The 23,094-nt window shown below is 40.5% G+C and overlaps 1 protein-coding gene across 6 annotated transcripts in view; it reads right to left on the bottom strand.

The window, feature by feature from the left end:
- LOC117822098 (TOX high mobility group box family member 2-like) overlaps positions 1–23,094 on the bottom strand; it is a 124,531-nt gene that overhangs the window by 59,735 nt on the left and 41,702 nt on the right. For 2 of the 6 annotated variants that reach the window (XM_034696736.1, XM_034696733.1), the window contains exon 1: positions 21,998–22,693. The exons of 2 other annotated variants lie outside the window; for them this stretch is intronic. In XM_034696736.1, coding sequence (XP_034552627.1) covers positions 21,998–22,102 — 105 coding nt within the window. In that variant the 5' untranslated portion in view covers positions 22,103–22,693. Of the gene's footprint in view, positions 1–5,114; positions 5,189–21,997; positions 22,697–23,094 lie in introns of those variants that run through there. 2 more of the 6 variants (XM_034696734.1, XM_034696735.1) reach the window with 2 other exon arrangements.

Consider the following 23,094-nt stretch of genomic DNA (forward strand, 5'->3'; position numbering starts at 1 on the left):
GTGCCTTGCTAGCTCAGTGCCAGGTCTCTCTAATGAGTCTGTCAGGCGCTGTTAGCGACGGCGTGCTCCCCTGGCTCAGCGCACTCCTACAGACACACTGTGATTAGCCGGGCCAACGGCACGCCACCGGGCCAGATTAAACACTCACCACGCCGCCAGGGAACACACACACACGCTCCGCACAGCATACATTAGAGAAAGCACCACATACACACACACAGAAGTATTTAGACACACACAGCTTCATCATCATTGTGCCTATTAGCCTCCTCTGATACAGCAACACGTCCTTGCCCTCCAGAGCCAGGTGTTGACGCTGCTGGAATTGTAAATGAATGTGCAATATAAACATAACACAAGCCAGCTATGCACGGCCAACAAAAAAAGCTAATATTTCATTAATATGTCCGCCTTTATTGAATTCCTGTCTGCAGCTAATCTTGAACATCACTCAGAATTAAGGCCAACCCGTCTGGCTCAAACAGCTTTCAACATCTTCATTAAAGCGACATGATTCACTAATTACAGGTAATTACCCTTTAATGAGCGGTTCAGATGAATGAGCAGATATGCAGAGCAGGGGCAGGCCTGAGGACATGTCGTTATTCATTCCTCACAGGCCGAGAGAGGATTCAGACTGGATGTTACAGAGTCACTGTAACCCAAGTCATAGTGGTCTGTCTAGACGGGGCTGGCACTTCAGACATTACCGTGTGGTTGATACAGGATAGTGAGTACGGGTTAGTTCCTTATTTGAACCAGAATGACACAAGTTGGGTTGTCTGTGCTCTCAAAAAACAGAGTCAGCTAAAAAAAAAGGCTACAATTAACAGTTTTTATACTTATTTAACTAATTTGAATTTATCCTGAACTTCAGTGACAATTTTTTCCTATCGTTAATCATATTTTAACACATCAGATGCTTTTAAGACCCAACACATGAGTCTTGGTAGATAATTTAGCTTCCACTGTTGCATGTCAAATTAATAATTTTTACCCAACAGATATTCTGAAAACCATCTTCTGGGTTAAGAAGAGTCTTACTTGGGTCTGTGTGATAAAAAAAGAAGAATCTGCAGTGTTATGATATATAGAATTAATAGAGGGTGCAGCAGTGTTGAAGGACTCCAATCCAAGACTCAAGTTCAAATTGAGTCCTGATTTCCAAGACTCAACTTGCACTGATGACTTGAGTCAGACTTGGGTTTATTTTTTGATAGAAATTGTTTCATTGTTTTTGTAAGTTTTTTTTATTTTTCTTTCTGTGTAAAGCCCTAATAATTGATCAGACTGGAGTAGAGCTGGCACGTGTTCACCTGCATCACGCCCAGCAACAGCTTCTGCCAGGATGACAAAAGCGTGCCACGAGTCATGTGTTTTGTTTTCAAAGTTCTGAGCAGCAAATGCAAACAAAAAGAGTAGTATGTTCAAAATATATAACTATCACCAAGACATTGAGGAGAAGCCAGGATAAACTCCAAACTTTAACAGACATCTGTCCAGGGTGCACTGAGAAGAGCAAGTGAGCTTGCTGTAGTGAGCCTACTTGGGCTGTTGATTATATTACTGTTAGCAAGCTAATGATAAGGCTAGCCTCTGAAATGACTCATTCAAAAGGTCCAGGATATTTGGTCGGTTAAAATTCTGCTAAACTGTGGGTGGGTCGTAGTGTTTTGTGGGTTTGTAATACACCTGCAGAGATCTCATTGCAGCAAAATCAATAAGTGTGTCTCCCAATTAAGACTGCAACCATAAGCATTTACACACAAAATACCCCCTTATACATCCTCAGGCAATAGGGACTCCACCCAAACTTCATCTTGTATTAATCTTTGGTGATTTGGATTCGACACAGTCATGAACACTGAGGACTTGTGACTCAACTCAGATGCTAGGTTTGGTGGCTTGACTACAACACTGGTGTGAATATGTAACATAAAGATTACCCAAGCACGTTTCACACCTAAAGGTCATCTTCAACCACATTTTCTTCAACCCCCTACCTCCCTCTCTCAGTCATTGTGCTTGCAGTCGCAACCAAGTTTGCACGAGCTAATCTAGTAGTAGTCGTCTGATTGGCCAGTGTGTGTGAAAGCATGGCCTATTTATCCCCAACACAATCTGATAGGTATAATTTTCACATGTTGATCGTAAAAGCATGGTAAAAGTATATTATTATAGGCTTTGGTGGTGGTTTTTCCCCCTGCTCCAATGACAATGCTGATAAAATGCAATTTATTAAGCAGTAATACCAGTTCAATATCCAGCCCTGTAGCACTGTGGTCTGCCTATATCTTCACACCAGAGGTATTATGGTCTTTACTGGAATTTAGTTACCTATAATAGAGCTGGGTCAGTATAGCTGTGATGACTCTTGACACCAACAAATGTGGATTTTTGCAGGGTCAGCATTCACAGGGAATATTACTGACACTGTTAAGAAGTGAGATTTGTAACACATTTAAGGTGGTAATAGGTTAAAGTAGGCGGCTTTTCTTACTGTGAAGGTGTAGGTGGTGCAGACTGTAAACTGTAAAGGTTGTTCATTGTTTTTTCTGATGTCTCTCTTTCTCGGTAAACCAACCTGCTGAAATGAGACTGATCTTACATGTTTCCGACTTTAAAGAGTTTCTTATCTCAGACCTGCAGAAAAAAAGTCCCAAAAAGAAGACACTGTGCACCAAATTTTCCCCTCTTTCTTGTTCTTCTCCTCCCACTCTTGTGCTGTCTCTCGTGCCAAGTGGCCTATTTTTACCACTCCGTGTGGCATCTCTGGGTTTTCCTTGTCACCGCTGTGTTTCCTGTCATCAGTGTGTAGGTACAGCTGAACCAGGACAGTTGAAAAGGCCCTAGCTTGGTGTGTCTAACTGTGTCTCTCTAAGATGTGGTCACAGATCTTTGTCTTCACATCTAAGATTGCGAAGCCTTTTACACAATACAGTTCATAAAATACAAATGTAATTCTCTCTAAGGTATATTTGATACATAGGCAGACTAAAGCGGAAATATTGGAAGCATTTCTCAGTTCATACTCATTGTGGTTGTTTGCCTTTACTCCGACGCCTGTAGGATTACAGAAATAACCCATTGTTTACAATACACTAATCCAATCACCACGCTAAAGTTCATTCAATTCATGCCCTGACAGTGACCCCCTCCCCCATCCTTACTCTCCACCTCCTCCTCTAAAGCATATTTATCATGATGCCATATGCCCCAACACAACACTGCGTCTTTTCTCTGGCTGAAATGTGCAGAATGTGATATACTGTACTGTGTGGCACAATGGAGTAATTGTGTTTTGTCCCTAGAGGAGAGAAGTATGAGCTAGACGAGGGGAAATATCAGCGCAGGATGTGTGTTTTTTAGCCTCTTAAGCCATCCAGTTTTGAGTGAGGGCGGCTTGAGGAGATATAAATGAGCAACTTGATGTAGCTGTGTTTCCTGACCTCTATTACAGCAGCCTTTTGTGGCTTTCTTAGCTTTTTAATGTCAAGCCATATCACATTTTTGCAGCACTTTACTACAATAAACTTTAATAACCTCTCTGTCTGGGGGGCATACATAAGGCCTTTAGGTTTCAAACTCTCCAAAATCAGTTCCAGATGTATGTGTGTGGGCAAAATTCTTTATGAAAGACAAATATACGTTGGGACTTAAAATGATAAACAATGAAATGCCAATAGACTGCATGAAGTTAACTGTCCTCTTTGTGCAGCACCTCTCCCTCTAGCGTGATGCACAGTGCCTCTTTTGTTCTGCCACTCATTGCTTATGTTACTGTAGAGCACTAATGCACACAGATCGATAGCATACTTTCCATTTCAACACATTGAGCTGATGTACGGACACGCAGTTGGAATTGATCATGTGCTGTCAACACAAACTTTTAGGTCTGTATGTCTTTTTTCCTGCTGCAAAATAAAGAGCTTTGAATAAAAGATTTTTTTGCACAGCATGTTCACAATCTCGAACCTCTTTACAGGTTGACATCTGTGTATCAGACATTGTAAAACAGTGCCGCTGATGATGTCAGGCTAGGTGGGAGGGGGAGAAACACCAAGATCAAAACGGAGCATCTGGCCAATTTCAAATTATTCGGCCACTTTCAAATGCCTTCTTTTGCACATTTTAGACTTTTATGATCGGGGGAAAAAAATCACACTAAATAGAATAAAGGGACTGAATTCTGAAGAAACTGTGAAGTCATAGCAGCTATAAAAAATGTTAATATACTCGTAAAATGACCAGTCTGCATGCATGTCGCCTGTCAGTCTAGAACAAACAAACCCAGCAAAATCAATTTCCTCCCCCACAGGATGTCCACCACATGCTAGCAGGTTTTACAACGACAGCAGAAAGGTGCAAAAAGAACATGCATGTTTCAAGTCAGCAAATCTATCAATCTGCACTTTTAACAAGCTCTGAGGTGCACACAGTTTGAATATGATCTGAAACCTTTACTCACACGAAGGCTTGAAATAGATGCTGACTGGTATCACTCAAACAGGTCAAAGTGTTCCATGAAGAGACTTTTTGTCTGTTTCATCTTGAGTTTACTGCAAAATGTGCAACAATATCTCTCAGGTATTTCTGTCTGCAAACACTTGAGTTTTGCAGGGAATCAAGGAAAAGTGTTTGTTTATATTTTCATGTATTGTGACAGATTTCTGTCAGAGCTAAACACCTTCCTGGAGTTCACCTGTAAAATGTCAAAGCATGTCTTGTGCATTCAAAACCTGCTGCAGGCAATACAGCATATCATTACAGCTCAGACAATTAAATCTGTCCGTTAAAACCTCTGATCCTTCCTGTGTGTGGCTGTTTGAGTACCAAAAACAAAAGCAGGAAGAATTAGAAAAAGTTTTCCCCCTAGCTAAAGCGGCCTTATAACATGATACATTGTAGGAGGAAACTCTTTAAATTTTGTGAAGCTCCTCAGCCCACACAATACAGTAGGTGCTTCTGAGACCAAGATAAAATGTTTTCAGTGATAACAATAAAACAGCTCTTCTTGCTTCGATGAACCAAACCATCAGCTTCTGAAAGGCAGAGATGGAGAGAGAGAGAGAGAGAAACAGAGAAAGAGAGAGGGAGAGCACTAATCTCATTACCTTCTCTTCCTGGCATGAGAGAATATTCATCTTTCTGTGGCACGAGGGTGACGGCGGAAAAAAAAATTCAATCGCACATCCCACCATTTCATTTTCCATGTAATTAAATCAGTTAAATGTTATAAAAACATGTAAACTCTGTCAATGACTTTGAGCCATTTGCATTTTTAATCAGGCCAGATTAATTCTAATAAGCGAGCTGGGCTTAGGCGATGACAGAGCAGGCCTATTGTGTGTCTGTCACACTCATTTAATTCTGTCATTATGTCCCATATCCTATTATGCTAATTGGCTTTTTATTCTCAATCAACAGCCAGCCAAGGCTATTAAGTAATAATCTCCGACTATTGCACTTTTCACCTTAAACATGTTAGAAGTTAGCCACCTTTAAAACAACAACTAGATGATAAAAGAAGGGGAAAATGCAAAAATATAACAATACACTGGCTTCCTTAAGCAAGCTGCTTGCTTCAAATGAAAAATGACTGTCAAGAAGCTGCATGTTGACACTTGGCATCAGGCGTAAAGCAAACACATTAGATGGAGGAAATGGGTATCACCATCTTCCCCTGCAAGGTAACTAAGCAGAGAAGACAAATGTGTCTGATGTGCTAAGCCATTTCCTCTGCTGCCTCTCTGGGGAGTCACTTGAAAACGAAATCTGGCCATGCTCTTTAATTGAAAGACTGCAGAAAACAAACAGGGGTGATAATGTGCTAAAGGGAGAGATTTGCAGCACGTCAAATGTCACAGACCAAAAGATATTATGATTTAAGATAAAAGGTATGACATTAACAATGCACAGAGCTGCAACAATAAGAGAAAAACGCAAAAACTGTCTTTAGATTAAAGCTTTTTTCAGGTGATGGTGGCATGTATTCAAGTTGCAACAGATATAAATCCAGATATGAAGTTTTACTTCAATGAATGGATGCAATCGGGCCAAATGTAAGGTTACTGATTTTAACTTTCAAAATAATATAGTAAAGAAGTGACTCCAGAGTAGAAAAAATAATAATAACCCAACATAAAAAACCAACATTAGATTACAGTTTAGGGTAAGTACAGGTAGGCTGCACGTTTTTACTCAACAAAACCAATCCGTATTATGTAAAACAAGTCCTTTCATCTCTTCCTCTAAACCAAGTCACCACTTCTCATCATGGTCTCAGTGGTTCCTATAAGCCCCGCCCACTTCAGTTTCAACCAACCAAACCGTATTTATGCCTATTGGACATGTTTGCACTATTAAAACTCAACTCTATTCCTGGACTGTGTATCTTTTGTAATAGTTCTTTTTCATGTGGGGCTTATCTAACCAGAGTTGGTAAAAACATTTTCTACATTTGAGTAATAGACCCACATGCTGCGCATCAGTAAAGAGGAACATTCACATGTAGTGTGTGGTGTGCTTACAAAGAGGTAGGATACAAAAAATGCCAATAAGTCACATCATTAGTCATCAAGCAGGACCTGCGGTGTCAGACTTGTGGTCACGGGATATTTTCTTGTTACAATGCAGCAGCAGTTGACTTCTGTGGCATTTCTGTGGCATTTCTTTTGAAGCAAAATTTACTTTGAGCTCTAACCTCAGTTTTTAAGCTAAAATTTTCCATACGAAAAAGTGTACCCATATTTTTTGATTTTGCACTTTTAATTAGAACTTCAAAATGTTGTTCAAACATCATCCTAGTCTTGCATTAGTTTCGTAACACCTAATTTAAAACCACATTTTCAGTGTTTCTCTGTAGTCAGTTTATTTTAACCCAAGTAGCAAAGTCAATCTAACCCAATCAGAATCCATTGCAATGCAGTAACAGTAATCTTTTCACTCTGGTCCTATCACACTTGAGAGACTATAGAGAATACTCTCAATCATAAAAATAATAAATTTTTCCTTTGCTCTGTTGATCTGAACTTAAGTTGTTACTTTTAACTAAAAAGCTTGTCTGATAAAAAAAAAAGAATCTTGCACAGCACTATGATTTATTCATCATACAGCTCTTACAGTCATCAGTGACATTGTAAGTCCTTTTGTCAGTCACAAGTACAATAATAGAAAAAGTGTCATCCATTGAAAATGTTCTGTAAACAATGCCAGGAAAGCACAGGGGGCTGGGGAGGAGGGAGGGAGGGGGGTTGCTTGTTTTCACAGAAGCCACCCTAATGCAAGTGACGGTTGGACTTCTAATATTCACAGCTTCTTGCTGGCTGCTCTCCCCTCAACAAAACACCTTTGCAGTCGTCTCACTCATATTCTTAACTCTAAAATTAGCCCTGTAGTGCAGCAGACTGTCAGTGCTGATTCAGTCGGACAGGTACAGCTAGAGTGTATTAATTTTCTGAATACAAGGAGAAAAGTGCTTTTCCAGGTTTCAGTGCCCCTCACTTTGCCTCCTTGCTGTGCATTAGTGTCCCTTTGAGAAGCCACTTTTATTTTTTTACCAGAACAGATTTTTAGAGAGATTTTTGTCAGTCTTAAAAGACAGACGCAGAAAAGCAAAGTATGACCTCTCAAACCCTCCTTTAACACGTGTTCTGGTTCATCAATCAGAGAAAAAGCAACAGTTTCTCAACTCTCACTCGCTGATGTTTTGAGTAAGTCAGATACGTGTCCTCGCAGTGCAGCGTTTCACACTCCCACAAGGCTTTTCACTTTTACTGCGCAAAGACAAGATTTAATAAACCCTTTCATTTCACAGTTAGACCTCATGAAAGTACCGCATGGCTTCACAATTTACATTTTACTCACTATTTATTGTAAAGGGGACTTAATAAGTTCCCTCTTGAGTACACACAAGGTGAGCGTTACTATGGGGACGCAGAGTGCTCCTCTCTGCACCGCCGCACCGAGGCCTGCTCCATTGTGGCGAGAGACAACAGCTGTCTTTACCTTTGGCAGGCAAACAGGCTCATTAAGGGCGGCCATGTTTGTTTTTGTGCCCGATACCTAGCCCTAAGCAAACACTGCCATATCTCCACTCCACAGAACCTCGTAGTCTCAACATTTCCTTCCCTATTGTGGAGGGAGGCCCTGGCACATCCAGCCTGCTGTACGTTTTCCCCCCCGCGAGCTGGGACAGAGCTGCATGTGGCTCTCAAAGAATGCGCGCTTAATTGAGAAATTTAGCCGAGGTTGGAGCTGACGAAATTCTCAAACCTAGCTAGCTCACTGCTGAGATGCTGCGGATATTGTGTATGCGTTATAATGTAAGTCATTATACTGCCTGATATCACATCTTGTGGTATGTCACAACAAAGCCCTCTTTGTTTGTTGTGCCGTAGACGTGATAAAGGCATCATTATTTGCTCTGCTCACAGCCAGCAGTAAAAAATCTGCAGTGAAAGGTTTCATTCGCATATTTTCTCCTCTCTCAGCACTGTCTCTGGCTTGAGTGACAAGGCAGGTTAAATTCATAACGCTTTGACAAAAATTCCATTTAAGAGGGAAAATGGCATTGAATGTCATTCCATTACTGCAGACGACAAACATGGGAACACTTTGACCCAGGAGGCATTCGCATTAACTTATACAAAATAGCACAAAGACTTCTTTTTGGCTCTCCTATTTTATATGTACAGTCCTGGAGTATCTTCAGCCAAAACATACTCACTTATTTGATTTCATCCCTTTTCACCGTTTGTCAAGCCCAAAGTCACAATGCATTGTGAAATGAGTTCTTAATGTGGAGTAATGAGGCTGTCATGGCAGAGCACTCTCTGCTTGTTTGAATTTGACTCATGTCGTAGATTCAATTAAATCAGCTGAAGTCAAGCTGGCCTCGGGCCAGATCAGTAATGGGTGACCTCATTCAAACAATGCTCTGACATATTGAAACAATAAGAGGAAGGGCCTTGAGTCAGGCGCAAAAGTAAACTCCACTCACAGAAGATAAGGTAGAAAAATTACTATGAAGTCACCAAAGTGTTTAAAGATTCATGTAGTCATTTGTTTTATGAGCTGATTGTGTAATTATTATCCTTTTTTTTGTTTAAGCTGTTGCTTGTGTTACATGCCATTAGACAAGCTGACTGCTGTGTGTTTGTGAGTTCTTTTGCAGTGAATAATACTAAAAATGTAACAAACACAAACAAGGCAAGGCATTTTCACTGTTAAGATAAACATCTCTATTGCCAATATTCTAACCCACATATGCTGAATGAACTTTGGCTCCCACTTCCTTTGCCTTTAATAACTGAAAACAAAATTGTTCCAGCTTAACAGATAAGACTAACTTACAGATTTTAAACACAGCTGGCTCGCTTCTTCTTCTGGAGGTCTACTCGTCCTATGAAGTCTAAACTGATTTATTTGGATGTAGAAATGCCTGGAATCTAAATCATGACACAAACACTCCCAAGGCTATGTAAACAACCTTTCTGGTTCCAGTCTACAGCCACGCTTTCTGAGCAATAACTCGAGTGCCGAGGGCAAAAGCACTTCTCACTTTTCGGACGGGTCTCCACTGTCACACAGTTATTAAGAGAGGGCAATTCTCAGTTTGTAGAAAGGGGAGTAGGTATCACTAAAAAGCTTATTCTGACTGCACTGTCTGTGCACAATCAATGATGTTACAAAATTTTAAATCCATTTACAGATTTATTCTAAGCAAATACACAGTTTGGAAAAGAATAAAAACATCCTGAGTGCTTTGTAGAATAAACAGAAACAAGGTAACCCAATCAAAACGGAACATCTTGCTTTATTCACTCTTGTTTCTCTATTCACAGGGGCAATAACAGTTACAGTAAACAGATAAAAGAGCAGACACTCACACACACTTACACACACAGTTACTGCATCTCATTAGGCGGCATTCCCTCTGGCCCTTATTCCATTAGAAATTAAAACTCGGGACAATTAGTGGTAAATTGGTCCCAGCTCAAGGCTCCGAGACGACTTAATTACAGGCTCATCTGAAAAACTGTGCCATGACACTGTGCTCGAGCACACAGTGAATACCTGGAGTAAGGGTCAGACACAACAAAACTCAAGAGATGAAGAATTTAGCGCTGGAGACAGCACTGTATACTAAAGAAAAACGACTAAGTAGGTCAACACAAAAAGAAAAATGTTTTAATGAATGACTGGCTGTGAGGATGTGTGTGTGATAAAAGAGATGTGTCTTTCCTCATGGTTTTAAGAAACTTTAGCAAAAAATAACAGCACACAAATTGAAAGTGCAACCCTGCTGGTCTGAGATCTGACAAAGGTTACCAAACGGGATGGGGGAGGTTACAGGTTAAATGTTGGGGAGGTCAGATTTCTGTGGCAAGAGAATTGTTTCCTTGTTAAAGAGACAGTTTGGATTTCCCTCTTAAAGGCACTGTGTGGAGTTTTTTAACTAATTTCAAAAACTGTCACTCATATACTGATGCCTCTTCATGACCTACATAGTAAAATGAGATTATCAGCTACAAGATTGTCTGAATTTTAGTGCCTCTGTTCAAGTCATATGTACTGGGAAAAAGCCAAATCAATCAGCACTCAACAGGAAGTGGCTGTGTCTAGAACTCTGTTGGTAAGAAGTAAGTTAGCAAGGAGGAGCTGTGCATATCAACACATCATCTCATTACTCTGCATCTTTTGAAAAGTAGTATTAAAAAAATCTGTATCCCATTCAGTTTCTTTCCCAAGAAATGCAAGCTTTGGCAAGAGCCTCATCTTTACAACACTAAGTGATGGTGCTCATGGGACATGCAGTCTTCATCCTGGAAAAAACACTACTGAATTTTTTCAAAAGGGGTCACCAGAGTCGTCACAACATAGAAATGTTGGATGAAGACGCACATTTTTCTACAAATATTCCAAATGTTTAATTTTTACTAAACAAGCTAATCTTTTACTTTTAGTCCCCTATTGCCATGTAAGTAGACAATACAGGGGAATTTTCACAAATGTAAAAAACTTAACTAGTGCATTTAATTCAAGCACACCATAATGGATCTAGTGAGCACATAAAGCCAGGTATTCTATCAAAATCCTGAAGCAACAAGGATAACTAACTTATATTATATCTACTCTATCACTCTGCTTCTGACAAGGACACAAAGCACATTTTTCTGTAATTGAACCAACTCTAGTTTATGTAACAGCTGACCGTTCTGCCCTTCAAGCTAGAGAGAGGGGCCTGGAGAGTGATTTGATCGCCCCGTGTACTCGCTCTTTGTCACGTGACATTGTGTCTCATTATATTGTGAGGTTGTCATAGGAAGAGAGGAAATGAAATGCCTTCAAGCTGTATGGGAAGTGTGTGTGTATGTGTGGTGGTTGAATAGTGGGTAATTCAAAGGTGTAAAGTGAGTGTACGCTACCCTGCTTGTGATCGCCTACAAGTGGCCTATGAAAATTAAGTTGAAACTTGAAAACTGTTGTGATTAGGCGACTAATCACAGCCGCTATCTACCAAAATTTAATATTTCTCTTTGTTAAGTATTGTGAAATGTTCCATCAATTGTACAAGAATTGTGGCAAGAAAAACTGTATTTAAACTCAACACTTAATAATTAGCAATTAGCAACTCTGCCAAATGATACTTTTCTTGATGATAACTGATTTATGTTCTTGTGGGATGTGGTATAATAATCAAATAAATACTAGTGCTTCTCCTACAACCTGCATGACAATAATTCAACTTGTGACTTTTGAGTCTATGTATCACAGCTCTTTATAACTTCAGGAAAATACCAGAATGAGCACAATGTGTACCTTAATAAGTTAGCACTGCACTGACTGACAACCATCTCAGCCAATCTAACCAGCAGAAACAGAAAAGGATGTGGCAGATCTCAAAAAATCCCCAGACCTCAAACTGACAAAACCTGAAGTCTGAATCCAATATATCTCTATTTTTTTTTTGTATCATGGTTTAACAGAAAAAAATATATATCTACATGCTGATTGTGATGGAGAGCCACAGTTAGCTACCACAACCTTACAAAAAAAAAACTTTGTAGTTCTGCCAGCAATCAGCACTTTGAACACAGCTCAGTTTTACATTTTGATACATTTTATGCAAATGTGACGCTTGATGGTATATGAGCTGTTTGAACGTTTGTGTCCTACATGGCAGCAGTGTGAACAGATATCCCTATGGAGTCTTATACCTTTATCTGCTTAATGTAGGAATACATGATCAGTTCTTCTGAAGGCTCTGAAGAGACGGTGGAGGTTAATGAGTTCAACGCCACAGTGTGATTGTAGTGTACTGTTTATTATTTGTATAGCTGGTGTCTATGACAGTATTGATAGCATGTGGACTCATAATGATAAGATTAAAAACAGTTCACACATGGACTTTCTTCCTATGATTCATACCGTGCATACTGTAGGATGAGGTTTTATGGGTTGACACTAAGATACAGAAGAGATAAATACATACTGTGTCTATATGGTTGGTCTTTTTATTGCTTTCATGTCTTTCTTTTATGTTAAGGGGTTTTTTAGCTCAAACCACCAAGCGTGATAAAAGCTGAAGGGAAAGCACTGCATGCAACTCTGTGAGTTACAGTTAAAATCGGCTTTTCATTCACTTTTCACACCTGCATCATCTTTTACTTTAAATTGAATATTTACCACCCAGACAATTTAATGGAGGCACTCTCTTAATCCCATCAAGGCCAGATTATATAAATATGTATATTTAAAAATAGCTACAGTGTACATGTGGTGAATTTAATTGCAGAGAAAATGGAAATGTTTCTTAGTTTTTGACAATGGAAAAATCAGGGACAATGAGTGGTGAAAGATTCTGTTGTTGTTTTTTAACATGTCCCTGTGTCAGTTGAGAATTTCCTTTGTACGTGTCTGTGTGTTCGGGGGATGTTGCATGAATGGGCAGTCAGCATTTAGGGTTTAAAAGAAAACAGCAGCCTGAGCTCCTGTCTGTGTGAACACCAAGGCTGCGGTGCTCTGGATCGAGTGCCATTGTTTTGGTAATAGTAAACCTGGGGCACTTGCCAGGAGGCATTAGTCATTCATCTAACAAGTTCCACAAAGCAAACCACAAAGTGCTCCGCTGTCGACTTCCTCTTATTGAATTCTGAGCACATAAGCACATTTCCAAGTGTCTTACAACGAGGTAGAAACTTTCTGATGACTAGCTACCTGAAATATGGCTGCCATGTTTGTTTACTTCTGCCTTTCCCTGACAGGAAACCAGCTCATTTGGAGACATGTAGCTCTCTTTTTTTTGAGTGAGGCAAAGATTGAAGCGAGAGAAGAAGGAAGGTGGCGGGTGAAAGGCGGATAGGAGGGGATTAGGGCGGAGTGCAATTTTTCAGCAGGCCAGGCATACGACATGATCTCTAATTACCCACAAAGCACTGTGTAACCCGAGCTCTAGATTAGGCTGCATTATCAGGCTTAATAAAACATGACCATCTCTCAGTTTCACTCCCTTTCCCTGCCCTGCTGCCGCAAACATTTGTTCCTGCTTATGACAAGCCTGATGCTTTCACTGAGCACGCGGCCATATCCTTACTTGTTGCCCTTACTCTTTACAGCAGTGTCACTTTGCCTGAACTTAAGTGTTACAAGCCCAAATTGGTTTAAAATGTGTTGAAAATATTTGCTTAATGTTATTGGTACATTATTTCTGATGTAAAATAACCTCAAAATAAATTCCGGCTTTAGATAAAGGAGTTGGAAAACGTGCAATATTTACCTCCAGATTTAAGATAGTCCTTCAAATACAAGTGCCTGAAATTGTGCTTGAGTTTAGCACTTGAAGGAGCATACTGAAGCTGTATTCAAAACTCTGATAACTATCCAATTTTTAAGGGTGAGCAGCATGTGTGATTGCAAACAGCTATAATTTCCTCCCAGACTAGACCAAGGCGTTTTCCTACCAATCACATGAAGTTGCAGTGAGCTAATGTGAGAGAACAGCAGGAAATATTCAGGACAATTCACTGCAAGCAAACATGCAAAGGTGGTACGGCATCATGCGACTGGTGCAAATCCAGAGGAGAGACAATAAAATTCATCCCTGGCTGAAAAAAGAGAATCATTTTAATTACGGGAACAATGAAGATGTCTGCACATCCAGCCGTTTGCCAAAAGCACCGATATAAATGCAAACAAATGTCATTACAGTGTAGATCGGCTTCATCTGCTATCAGGTAGTAAACGTTACACTGTGGCTACTAAGGCAGTGATGTCACCTAATGGTTTCTGAAGAGACACTTTTAAGCCAAAAAATGGCAGGCACCGTGATGGAAATGATGACTCCTATGTGTGAATAAATCAATTAGCAACATACCAAAAACAGTTTTTTTTAACCAGGATGTAAATGTGTTTAATTTTGTTGTTAAAATTGACATTGTAACATGGAACTTGATGGGAAGACTGTGGCTTTGCTCTTCCCTATTGGCTTCATTTTTCAGAGGAGGTTGCCACTTCGTCCTGCCCACCAATACTCATGTCCCCTCCAAACCCCACCCACCATCCCTCTACTTCAACCGAGGAAAACTTCACGCAGTCTGGGACATCTGTGAGGAGCAACTTTGGAAAGTTTATGGAGAAGAGAACCCGAACATATCTATAAAATTTCAGGAGGAGCATATATGAAAGAGGCCTTGGTTGCATTCCACAACTGTGTATGATGGCAATATAACTCTAAGTTTTTGTCCCTATAATCAGTACTTGCACTTTTATACTTGAAGTACATTTTGTTGGTTCACTTGTACTTTTCAATTAAGTTCTTAATGCAAGACTTTACCTCTTACGTTGTGTTTCTTAAGAATGGCACTGCTACTCCAACTCAGATAAAGGATCCAAATAGTTCTTCAACCACTCTTAAGTTTCCAGCTACGTACACAAATGCTTATAAACACACATACACTAACTTGGTTCACAGTGGGTTGTGCCAGCAAGAGCTGCTTTAGGCTATGGTTTTCACTACTGTCTACTGTGTTATTAACAATTCTATAAAAAGATCTGCTCAAGTTTCCCTTTCCTGTGTGTTAACAGGCCTGCAGAGCTGCTGTGAGCTTGTTGAGGCCTTGTTAAGAGAAAGAAAGAGTCCTCGACAGCATAACATAATTGTCCATAAATCATAATTTCCAAAATCTGTTTTTCTTTCCTCTGTTTGTTTTTCTTTGCGACATCACTCATCGGCATGGCTTGTGGCCAACTTGAGACTAAATGGTTCAAGCACAAAGAGAGGGCCTCTTACTCCAGCATTCCCTCCTTTTCCTCAACCCACAAGTCTCTAACCTCTCTGTATCCCTTTTTTTCATAAAAGACACTTATCGCTTCTCTTTCCTCTGCCCATAATAGTCAGCAACTTTTATGTGTCTCCCTGTTTTAAGTTGATTCCCATGTCATAACCCAAATATCAAAACATTGCAGGGTCAAAAGCTGCTGTATCACCACTGTACTTTGTGTCACACTTCTCCTCTGCCCACTGTAAAGGATCATGGAGCTCATCATTAGCTCTCAAAAAGGAAGAACGAGTCACGGTTTGATTACCTCAGTGGCTCCGTGGGCTCCCGCAGTCTCTGCTGACTGAATTGGTCGCAGACAATTACAGCCTTGCACAAGCAATTATATCTGCCAGCTAAATATGTCACACATAATAAATACATGCTCCTGACAGACAGGGGACAGGGGGAAGCAGTCACAGCTGGGGAAGAGGGAAAGAGAGCAAATTCAGGATCATATGGATTTATCAGCTCTGTCTTCCTTAAATGGAAACCTCTCGCAGTCTGAATCAATGCAAGTCAGTGAACTAATCGAGACACCGACAATTAGGCTAGAAGTCAAAGACCTGCTAATGACGCTTAACAGTTTTTACACAGATGAGGCAATGTCTGAAAATACCCAAACTTCTCCCCATTGAATTTCAGAGATTTCTTCACTGTAACAGAGTTGGTCCATGCTTGTACCATTAATTGAGCTTTCTAATGGGTACTGTCCCTTCAGGCTACAGTGCAAACATGGCACTGACACCAGGCTGATAATATTTGTAGAGGATATTCATTGAAAACAAGGGAGGGAAAGAGCCTTATATCCCAGGAATGGAGCTTATACCCTGGCCCATAGTGTTTGCACAGGACATACCTCAGGAAGCTGAGACAACTGGGAATGTTTGTCCAGCTCCAGGCCTCTTCCATGCATACATGCATACATACAGTACATACGTAGAGTGCAGACATGCATACAGTACATATGTACTTGCATGCATTAGTATATACTGTATACAATATAATCAAATATGGTTATTTATAAAAATTGGAGTCTATAAGATGTCAGAAATTAGAAATAAGTCTCCTCAACATGCCCAACAAAGGCAGTGATAACTTTAAAAATTCTAGAGGATACTTCCAACAGTCTCACCATTCAAACAAAGAACAAATCCAAACTTTTGACTCAATAATAATCTAACCGACTTGTCATTTCAGCACTTGGCTTTATTGTATATGAAAGGCCTATAGAAAGAGCCCCTCTTGGCACTTTTCATTCCTTCCTATTTGTCTACGTTTGTTTACCATCAGCACAGACATGCTGGCTGGGTTCTGTATAAGCTTAGATGTACAATATCTGTGCTGGATTGTGTATAGTAGCTCTGGAAAATCGTCCTCTGGGGGGTTTCCTTTGTTTTCCATTGCTAAACAAAATAAGATCAGAGGTCTTATGTTATAACAGCACAAAGCTCCAATAATCTTATCAGAGCAACTGAGCTTAAAAGCAAAAAAAATAATGATAATGCCTAGATGGATGGATAGATAGATAGATAGATAGATAGATAGATAGATAGATAGATAGATAGATAGATAGATAGATAGATAGATAGATAGATAGATAGATAGATAGATAGATAGATAGATAGATAGATAGATAGATAGATAGATAAATGGACAGTATGCACATCAATGTTAAACTGCTGAGTGTCTCCAGTCATTACCAAACATAATCAACATTTAACTAAACACCCAAGGGTCTACTCTGCAGCAGGTGCTAGTGCTGTTTCTTTTTCTTTCTTTCTTCTTCTGCAGTAGGAATGAGAATGCCGTCGCACTGCCCCATGGGAAGGCCCGGGCTGACTAATGTAAGCACACTACAGTGGGGCGGCTGGTCTTAATTACGGTAACAGACGCTGAGGGGGACGCACTGGTGCCCACCAACGAGCAAGTAGCTTAGCAGCACTGCCTGGGCCAATAATTAGCACGTGGGTAGCCCCCCGCCACCGTGTCTACCACACACATACACACACACACACACACACACACACACACACACACACACACACACACACACACACACACACACACACACACACACACACACACACACACACACACACACACACACACACACACACACACACACATAATGTCTTTTTCATAACTTACATCAGGTATAAATGCTGCAGTTAAAGGCTCAAATAAGAGACGCGGTTGTTTAAATGGTGGAAAAAGCTATTTATCATGTGTCTCGTTTCCTTTTTTGTATATTTCTCCCTGTCTACATCTATCAGGACTATTTAAAAATTACCCCAAACGATGCCAAGAACAGAAAACAAATAAAAACACCCCGTGGTTATTGGGACTAAGCACTTTTCACACGAGGTCTCCAAAGTAATAAGAAAAATTACAAGACATGAAATCTTGCCATATGCAGCCTCTGTGACTCAGCCATGTCAGACCCAATCCCGGTTTTATTGAAATGATTTCAAATGGTTGGAATCCCCATTAAAAATCTCCTGGGTGTGTCGGGGCAGGGAGAATATGATTTAGTGGCTGTTTTTGCTCCTGCTCACTGTGTGTCACTGGCCCTTACTGTGGTATGCATGGCCTTCCTCTGCACAGGGCTATGAAAGCAATTGTGATTGTGATTCTGTAGTCAGCAAAACGCTTGACTGGCCCCGAGTTAGCATGCGCACACACACACACACACCCACAGGTACACACACGCAGAAACACACTGTCCCCATACTGGGCCACTGATTACTTCAGCCCATTTGACTCTCACTCATCCCTTGATTCTCTCTTTCTGCCTCTCTGTGACATACCACAGAGTTTGTCATTAGCTAATGGCGACAACACCACTCAAAGTGAAAATATACTCCAGCCTGCTTTACAGAGACTGCTTAATTTATCAGCCATGGTTAAGTACTCAAGGTATTAAAAGTAACCCTCAGACATGCAGCCAAAACTAACATCAATATCTATGTGCTGCTTCAATAGCTTGTTTCACTTGAGGGTGATTGAAACTGGCCGAATATGTTAATGCAATGTAATCAAACCTTTGCACAGCATACACAGGGCTGCTCTGTAGTATGAAATATAACTGAGATAAGCCATTCAAATGGAGTGCATCATTCCCCGAGCTTATCTGAGGCAGAGGAGACCACCAGCTAACAAAGCCTGCTCTTCAGTCATGCCCTATCTAAGCAGATATCAGTTGTTGGGAGGATATATGAGCTGGGTGGGGCCTGGATGTATAAACACAGGTCCTGCTCGCTCTGCACTCCATGCTCAGTGCTGTACTGTAGGCAGAAGCTCACCTCAGCAGCAGCAGCGGCAGCAGTCGGCTCTGTTTGATTAAGGTATTCAAATAAAGGAGCAGACACTGTGTTCCCATTTCACAGAGCAAACTGAAAGGAACTGACAAACATGTAGACAATGCAATTACAGCTGAACTTGTGCTATAAGCTAAGATGCATTCTACACTTTCAATGCTTTCCACAAAATATAGCAAAAAGTAGAACAGTCTTTGCCAAGTATATGGGTATACATGTGCCATACAGCCTGCAGCAGACAGCTCAAAAACATGGCACAGTTAATATTACCATCACATCACAAAGCTGTTCTCCTAACAGTAATGTTCTGTGTAATTTTTCAACGGCTGCAGGAGAGCACCACAGTAATAAAAGAGTCGCACACTCAGAACGAAATAAAGTGAGTATTGAAAGTATTGAAGTAGACATCTTCAGGGTTATTTATGGACCTCTCTGAATCATCTCAGTCTGTACTTGAAGTACCTTCTCTGCTCATTTTATGCATCTCTTTCTTTGCATTCTTTGTCTGTTTTTCAGTTTCACATCGTTGAACTTCAGTGTAAATTCTGCCATAACACGAAGAGATTTTGCTGGCAGTGCGATTTAGCTATTTAAGAAACAGTTCATGGTACATTTTGGAAAAAAATCTGGGGAAAGATTAACATTGTCTCCTTACAAGATACTTTTTTTTTACATTCAAATACCAAAAAAGGATTCACACAGAAATGTCTGGTAACATGGGCACCTTGAGTAAGGTGAAATGAAGAATACATTCAGCTGCATGTGTGCACATTGTGAAGGAAACAAGCTTCAGCTCTAAAAGAGCAGAGTGACAAAAACTGAGAGCATAAAAGCAGCAAGTTCCCTGCAAAAAGTCACATAAAGTTGCTAATTAAACTAACTAGGCTTTTGTCTGTGCACAGAGTGAGTCAGCAGCACACTAGACAGGTTTGCAAATAAACAGACTGTAAAGCTTAAAGCACAAACACATGCTCATTATATCCAATTAAACTTGTGTGTGACTGAGATTAACACTGTAAACTTACCAGTGATAAAAGGAGAGATGTTACAATTTGCTTTAAAAGGCAGAAGTACTAGAAAAGCCAGACAGGAGAAATTGTGCAAACCTCAATGTTGCAAAAGCCAAACCAAAAGCTTATTTTTATTCCATTTATTTTGATTATTTTCCAACAAAATCATCCCACAAGAATATTTTAAAGCTAGAAATAGTGCAGCAAGTTCAGCAGACAAACCAAAGAACCCCAATAAATATGCAAGCCCATAAAAACAATTGACCTTGATGCTATGATTAGCCTTTTGCATACAGACTGCTGGGTTTAATTTAAAATTAGCCAACCAAGGTGTCAAAGATGACTATTAGCAGGCAGAAAACAATTGACCTTAATGCTATGATTAGCCTTTTGCATACTCACTGCTGGGCTGAATTTAAAATTAGCCAACAAAGGTGTCAAAGATGAGAATTAGCAGGCAGATTTGATCTGTAGATACGGAACCTACATAACAAATCAGAAATCTCTTTAATGCCACAGCTAGTTTGACAGGCGTTTTAGGAAGGGAACTTGACCTGGTGCACTGTGTTAACAGGACACCAAATGATCCCTGCTGCCCCCGGCCCTCATTTCCATTTCCAGTGAAGGTAGTTAGTGTGATGATAGCAAATTATACCTCCCCTCAAGCAAAGGGTTTCTTTGGTGGTGGGGGGGTGGGTTCAATAATTCAAATGAACACTTGTAATTTTGAGGGATGCCACACTTCTCTTCCTTCAGTGACAGCACTTGGTGTCACTTTCCCTCTTGTGAAAACACTTCATATCTTTTCATTCTTGTGGCTTTGTTTCCAGGATTCATGTAGTGCGAGCATATCAGCATATTCTTGGGATTATCTGCATTGAAGGATGATCCTAATTCGTTTGACCTACAAAAAGATAGCATGTGAGGCAGAGACGGTTATATGAGCCTATTTGTGTGTCACAGGTGTAAACCGGCCTTGCAATTAAATGTTTTATATGGATACTATTCCAGCTGTGATCCAGATAAATTGTGTCTCCTGTCTTTCACGGTCTAAACACACTTTCACCTGAGCAAAGACTTTTTTACATTATTTTAGTGTTCAAACTGGAAGATGTGTTTTTCAGTTGATCACTGGAATGTACCGTCCTTTGACAGAGATTTTCCATTGCCCACACAGCGAAAGTCAAACTTCCCACAAACATTATTCCCCTCATTATGAAATCTGAAAGTTAAATGTATCTGATAGAGCGAGCAGATTAACTCCAAAACGGCTTTATCTCACAATAGCTTCATCTACATCAGGTCAACATCCAGAGCCTGTTCATTTGTAACACCACAGCTAAGGTAAGTGAACACAACAGTCTGATTCTGTGATTACAGATGGTTTAAGTACTGATGGCGGCAGCTTTATGTCTGTTTCCAGCATATTTCACATTGTTTTTTGGCACTTATTTGTACTTTTACTGTACTTATCTTACTTTTTGGTGTTTTAATCTGTTATAACAGGCTAAATGTAATACATCCAAAGATGTCAGTGTTTCCCCATGCCTCAGGTTCTTATAAAAGGATTACTTAACACAGCTTGTTTATCCCAGGGGATGATGATTTATTTTATTTCTAGGAAAATGTCAAACTGCAATTTATTCATATTGTTGTTTTAAATGCCACCTGCGCACTTGCAATGGAGTCAGATCAGGTCACAAGCCAAAAAGCTGCGGGGTGTCAAAACTGAGAGAGTGAGAATGAAAAGAGTGATCACTTGTACCAGGCAGACTTTGGGGTTTCTCCTTACAAAGTAATTAACAGTACATTACTGGCACACATCCATTTAATCGCTGAACTCCCAGCGGAAAAGCATGTAGGCTATGAGAAATCATTGAGAGGGAAGATAATGTTGGAGCAGAGAGCAGAGTGGGGCAGTATGGATTCTATACAGCCCCTGGTATTCCACATCGGGTGGGACACTTAATGCCAGCTTTGTGCAAAAACACAACTGCACGAGCTCACCGGGGAAATAACATAATAAGCATGTTGGTAAGAGGGGAAAAAGTTGGACTACACATTTTCTTTCAACAGCAAAATAGAATGATTGCAGGTTTCAGTTTCAACTAACAGTAAACACAAATTCTGCGTCCCGTTCCAGACTAAATTAAAAGCAGCTCAGGTCACTTCACTTGCTGACACTTGACATTTTTCTTTTTGAGAGTGCAGCTGTGGGTTTGGAGCAAGTGTGCGCCCGTGGATAAAACGCATCCAAAGCATTGCGTAAATGTTGCAGGCTCATACACAGACAGGTGAGACATAAGTATTTCACTGCACGAGGACACACATTCTTTTTTTTATTTACCTTGTTTGAGTGGTAATAGTCCAACGAGCTCAGACAACTTGGGTCAGTCGGTAGGGTGCATGAACCCACATTAGCCGGGGGCGCAGGATAAAATCTCACGTCCATCTCAGGTTGTGCGAGACTGAAGGCATGAAATCACTTTCAGCGTCTTTGACTCACTATTGTCTCAGCAAACACAACAACGCCGAAGCAGGAGAGAGTAAAGAAAGAAAAAAAACAAGTGGTGGAGTTTGACTCGGTACTCTCTTTCCTCACATCCGTCAGCGTCCGAACTTCGGCACCAACTCTGGTGATGCGCAGTCCTCTTCAGGATGCCAAACACTCACTCACTCACTCACTCACTCAAAACGGAGAGAACAAATGTCATGGAGAGACGCACGTGTTGGCAAAACTATCCCGTTGTTCCAGAGTGAAAAACAAAAAGCAAACCTCCAACTTAAATCCTCTTATTTTAAAGTCTTTTAACCGACAGAACAGCAGCACGTAAATGTACAGCCTGCGTTTTCCCACCGCTCTCAGGACTCCACACAGGCTTTGTTATGGAGGTGCATATTCTTGCATTGGTTCCAGTACAGAAGTGGTTGGACTTCCCTCTGCCATGCGACCTCTGCCGATAATAAACGGGAAAGAGGAACGGAGGGAGAAGGGGGAGGGGAGATTGGTGGCTGCCTTGGCAACCGCTCTCCTTTCTGCAACTGCGCGCTTCTGATTAGCTGGAAATGTAGTAGTGTGCACGGCTGTGCATTATACAGCGCGCTCTCCTTCCATCAGCGCTTCATAAAGGCTGCCATTTGGGTTATTGTGCCAAAACGGATAGTAGTTCGGCTCCGCAGGGTCTCTCTGTATAGCTCCACCGTGATTTTAGGTATGTTATTTGCTATGTGCATAAAAATTAACTTAAACAGTGGTATGCTGACGGTACCTGAATTTACAAAACCTGTCCCAGTCCACAGCTAAAAGCTGAGAGCAAGATCACACGAATAGGCTTCGGTTTAGATACTTGTTCATTAATACGTTTACTCCATCATTTAAAACTTCTTCCAGGTTTGTTTTATGAACAACATACATAAAAGCAATATTTGTCAGAAAATGAAGAA

The sequence above is a fragment of the Notolabrus celidotus genome, chromosome 11 (genome assembly GCF_009762535.1).
Source record: "Notolabrus celidotus isolate fNotCel1 chromosome 11, fNotCel1.pri, whole genome shotgun sequence".
In the NCBI taxonomy this organism is placed as follows: domain Eukaryota; kingdom Metazoa; phylum Chordata; class Actinopteri; order Labriformes; family Labridae; genus Notolabrus; species Notolabrus celidotus.